The 4,835-nt window shown below is 41.0% G+C and overlaps 1 protein-coding gene across 1 annotated transcript; it reads left to right on the forward strand.

The window, feature by feature from the left end:
- Nucleotides 1-3,410: 3,410 nt before the first annotated feature.
- On the forward strand, nucleotides 3,411-4,568 carry LOC107041303. The gene is made up of 3 exons (XM_015261793.1): nucleotides 3,411-3,467; nucleotides 3,938-4,105; nucleotides 4,350-4,568. The coding sequence occupies exons 1-3, from the start codon at nucleotides 3,411-3,413 to the stop codon at nucleotides 4,566-4,568; spliced, it is 444 nt and encodes a 147-aa protein (XP_015117279.1).
- The last annotated feature ends 267 nt before the right edge of the window (nucleotides 4,569-4,835 follow it).

Raw genomic sequence — 4,835 nt, forward strand, 5'->3', positions numbered from 1 at the left:
AAGTTGGGATCCGAGGGTCACAGGAAATAGGTGGTGGGTCTAAAATGACCGGCAGATGGAAAATGGGTGGCGGGTGGAAAAGCGGTGGTGGGTGGAAATGGGGCAGTGGGTGGGAAATGGTTGGTGGGTGGAAAATGGGGCGGCGGGTGGAAAGTGGGTGGTGGAAAATGGATGACAGGTAGAAACTAGTAGTCAGGTGTCGGCGAGAGTCCGGATATCGCTCCCTAGGACATTGGAGGCACCGTCCTTGAGACTCCGGAGAGACATTGCGCTTTCGAAAATTTTTTTTGTAAAGGGATAACAAAGGATTGCAACCATGAATGACGCAAAGAGCGGACAATACGTTCTCTCTCTCTCTTTTATTTTGAGGACGGTGAATTTTTCGAGCTGATATGGAGCCGAAGTATTTTTCTGGAAACTTCTACGTAGCTGAAAAAATGTCAAGGTTTTTCGTAAATGAATAACACAAGGTTTATAAATGACTTTTTCTTTAATTCATGTAAAATGATGGAATACATTTTTAGGCTAACAAATGATATTTATTTTCGTTTTAATTTAAAATTATTTACAATCACAAGAGATTATTATTATCATATAGTCTTTAATATGAAGTTTCGGTAAGCCCCTCGCGCAAAACCAACCAACTCATCGTAGCAGAAATGGAACATTTCACCAAATAATTGATACAAATATCCTAGATTCTCCTGAGGTATTATACAGCGGAGGTCATCCTTGGCCAGAAGGTAAATCTCCTCGAAATTGTTGTGTATACAATAGTGGAGTTCTTCAGTGGCTGGCATCCTGGTGTATTCCATATAATGCATGGCAACACTTGTGATCGCCCGGACCAGAGACTCCTTCTATTGTTTGAGAGGCAATGAGTCCAAAAATTTTAACCACTTATCGATCCATGCCGCTTTGTTTTTTAATGTTGTAATGCTTGGGTTTATCATAATGAGGGGTTGCCTTACATCAGCACGTACAAAAGCAACGCAGAGGTTTCGTAGCTGCGATGGAATCTCACTTTGACATCCCCAAATTGCTTAGCGGGTACATTGTAGACGGCTTTTGGGTGAAACTTCTCAGGATCATAGTAGTCCGTAATGGCATCCAGATCTTTGTACAGAAGGCCCCATTCCTCCTGTGACATTGACAGCACGACACGGTTGGGGCGTACGGCCATAAACTGCACCACAGGAACAAATTGACCGAGACAGGTAACTTGTAAACCAACACGAATTTGCTTCGTCTCCGACTTATTGAGAGGTATAACTTGTGACAGCACTACCTGCTGTTCGACACTACTGCACTCTTTTTCGTTGATATTTTCCATGTTAAAAAAATGATGGGCGAAATCGGATCGACTGGATGAAATACACGGCGAGCAGCCGCGTTTTATGAAAGTGGGGCGCGCTCAATTCCCTCCACCATGCACATAACAGGGCTATACTCACCACACATTACCCCCACCGTAGGGAGTGCTGCGGCGTCGGCGTCACGCATGACCCCCACACCATGGATTTCATATGATGTATATTCCCCCCCCCCCTCCCACCTCTATTATGCTACCTCCACTTCTATCATATTCCCCCTACCGCTGTGAATTTTTTAAGAATACGAGTGACATGGATTTAATTTTTGTCAGTCGTTCGTGAAAATATATTTGTGACAGTAAAAATGAATAACATTTGGAGAGATCAAGACGTCGAACTGTTCGATAAATATCTCGCAGATCGGTCATCAAGTGAGAATTACAGGGAAAAACGAAAGCCTAGATTTCGTCAGAAACGCAAACGTGTATATGTTGATAAATACACGGAGAATGAAATGTACATACCGCCGAAAAAACGCAAGATCGTGGCAAAAAAAGAACTAGAATGCCAAGTAGATGAGTTTCTTGATGAATTTCCAATCAGGTAATGAATGTTGCTGCAAAGACGAACGTACAAGAGAAGAAGAGAGTAAAATACATATTAAGTATCGAAGAGATAAATTATGTGGTCAAGACGAGAATGCAATGGATATGTATACCATTTTTCAAGTGTGCTACAACAAAGAACTGGCTGACTCCAACGAAGATATAGAAGCGAGTTCCCGAATGATGGATAATCCTCCAGCGCTGAGAACCATCGCCATCGCTAGTTTATTAAACGATAGAAAATATGCGAAAAATACGAAGACTTTGCATTTGGTGAAAAGAGCAATCCTGTTCAATAGTGATGTGTTATTATACAAAATGTGGAAATCAGGGTTCCATTTTTTCAGGGCTATAAAAAAAAGGAGATTGTATAAAGCGAGAGTGGGTGAAAAATTTGCCTGGCCTCAATTCTATAGGGAGTGCAGCGAAGAATACTATTACCCTGCGGGGGAGGAGACACTGATCTATAAGCAAAAACGACCAATCACTGAGCTTTCTTTACAATAGATAGCAAATGCAAACGAAGTGGGCTGAAAAAGAAAAACTAGAGGCTTATTTCTCATAGGATATTCAGGACTCCCCACCAAGGTTAGATTTTCCAAAGTATGGAAAACTCGTAGCTCCTTCTAACTAGTGCTGCATAAAAGAGCCTTACGAGGATGTTTTGACTACATTTGCGTCTGCGGGAAAATGACATCAAGTCAAGTGAGCCCATCTCCCAAAAGCAGTGGAAGTTTAGTGCCTCCAACAGGTTATAAGCCTGGAAGTTTTAAACCAAAAGACCTCGATATTCTGTGAACACGAAAAATCAAAACGGAATAAAAATAGTGAATAATCGGGTAGTGGAAAACAAAAGTGAAGAAAAAAATAAGATTGAAAAAATGCTAAAAAAGTGAAACTCCAGCAACGTGAAGCCTCCAAGCCCGGGCCTGCCATAAACATTGAGCCTGGCACCCAAGTGACTGAAAAGAAGAAAAACTCGGGAGGATGGTTGAGCAATAAATCCTCCCATAGCGCTCCAAGCGATTCCAAAATTGTGGATGCGAATAAAAAAAATGAAATTATTCAAGTGAGCACGGAGGATAAAAACTTGTGGATTAATATGCTGGAAGACGATCTTGATATGTTCAATCAAGTGTGTGATGAAAATTTACCCCTTGAAAATAAAAATGTGGTGGAAAAGCAGCAGCAGCAGAAGGAAAAAATAAAGGATACTGATAAAAAGAAGCAGGGAAAAGCACGTGCTCGTAAAAATCGCTTAAAAATCGCTGAAAAGAAGAAGGCCGAATTCAACGCTCGGGAAAGAAGGAGGCAGTTGGCCAAGGAAAAACAGAGGCAATTCAGGGTAGATAGTGGGAGGGCTTCTGCAGCTATATAAGCTGCGAGGTCTCTCTAACCATCATATACAACCTCACCTTCGGTCCTCAGGATTATTTTGTGTTTTTATTGTTTTTCGTTTTTTTTGTGTTTTTCTGTTTTTTATTTTTAAAAAATGGTGGTGTCAGTGATCGCCCGGGAGGATGTCTGCAGGGTGGTTATCATCCATATGGTAAATTCTTATTTATTTCTATTTTCAGTGTTTTTTTCGTTTTATCGTGTTTTAGTGTTTTAGTGTTTCATGTTTTTTCGTGTCCGTGTTTTTTAGTGATTTTTTTTCGTTTTAGTATTGCGTCCCGTGTTTTTTTTGTGACTTTTTTTTTAGTGTTCGATTTTCGTTTGTTTTTTTCGATTTTCTTTTTTTTCTGTTTGTTTTTTTAATTCCTCTTACGGCAAACGCGTGTATTTTTTGTTCAGTTTTTCGTCCGTTTTTTTCGTCTTTCGTCAGGTTTTTTCGGTTTTCGGTTAAAATTCAGTTTTGTTTTTTTTCGGTCGAAACATTCTTTTTTGGCTCGCGTTCTTTATCACGGAAATGTTTCCGTATTAGATTTTTTTTGCTCGCGTTTTTCCATTAAAAAAATTGTCGCTCGCGTTTTTTTCTAATAAAAAAATTTTCATTGTTTTTTTAAATCTTTTTTTCAGATGCAGGAGACGAGAAGGGAGAGGGCCTATCTCAGAGCAGCCAATGAGTGGCTGCGCTGGGAGGATGAGGAGGGCGAGACTATCGATGGCGAAGATATCTTCGCCATTCGTGACCTCCACGCCAGGGCGGAGGGCTGGTTGGCAGAGGCCGAACATGAGGCTTACATGGTAAGTCTCTCTCTCTTTCTCCCCCTCCCTCCCTCATATTCAATTTCTATTCCTTTTCCCCCTCTAATAACCCACCCTTCCTATCTATCCCACTAATTACCCTCCTTTCCTGTCTATCCGTCCCGTCCAATGACTACCTCTCTCTTTCTCTGTCCCTTCCTGGTTACCCCTCCGTTTCTCCTCTTCTTCCCTTCACCCTCATTTCATTTTTATTAATGTTTTTTTCTTCTTTTCTTTGTTTTAGAGAGGAGATCGGTGGGAGGGTGGTATGGGCCCATACACCCACAGAGCTCAGTGGGTCCGGGCTCTCCGAGAGGAGGCCGGGCGGATGGAGGTCGAGAGCGAGCAAGCTCTCGACTTGTACGACGTGGAGGATCTCTGGGACTTCCACATCCTCTTCGGGGACGCCCCTCTCCAGCCAGACCACAGCGCAGATAACTGCGACCTCGAGGAGTGGGAGTGAGGCCTACAGCCGCCGGGAGGGGACAATAATAATATAATGCATTTTCTTTTTAAAAAAAATCTATTTTTAGTCTTAAGTTTCACTTTTAAGTTTTAGATTAAAAAAAAATGCATTTTTTAGAACTAAGGTTTTTGAATTAAAAAAAAACATTATATATTCCTCTTCTTCATTTCAAAAATAAAATACCTCCAAAAATTTACTTCCCTTTAAATTTAAGCGACTAGCAAAAAAACTGTTCACTTTGGTTTTTTTCATTAAAAAATTGAT

Source organism: Diachasma alloeum, unplaced genomic scaffold (assembly GCF_001412515.2).
Source record: "Diachasma alloeum isolate Michigan unplaced genomic scaffold, Dall2.0 Dall_scaffold_00361, whole genome shotgun sequence".
Lineage (NCBI taxonomy): Eukaryota > Metazoa > Arthropoda > Insecta > Hymenoptera > Braconidae > Diachasma > Diachasma alloeum.

Bases quoted from the DNA above. Each gene is read 5' to 3' on its own strand.
- LOC107041303 (XM_015261793.1), top strand. From the start codon at position 3,411: ATGGTGGTGTCAGTGATCGCCCGGGAGGATGTCTGCAGGGTGGTTATC. The intron at 3,468-3,937 runs GTAAATTCTTAT...TCTTTTTTTCAG, and splicing joins GGGTGGTTATCATCCATATG to ATGCAGGAGACGAGAAGGGA. The intron at 4,106-4,349 runs GTAAGTCTCTCT...TCTTTGTTTTAG, and splicing joins CCGAACATGAGGCTTACATG to AGAGGAGATCGGTGGGAGGG.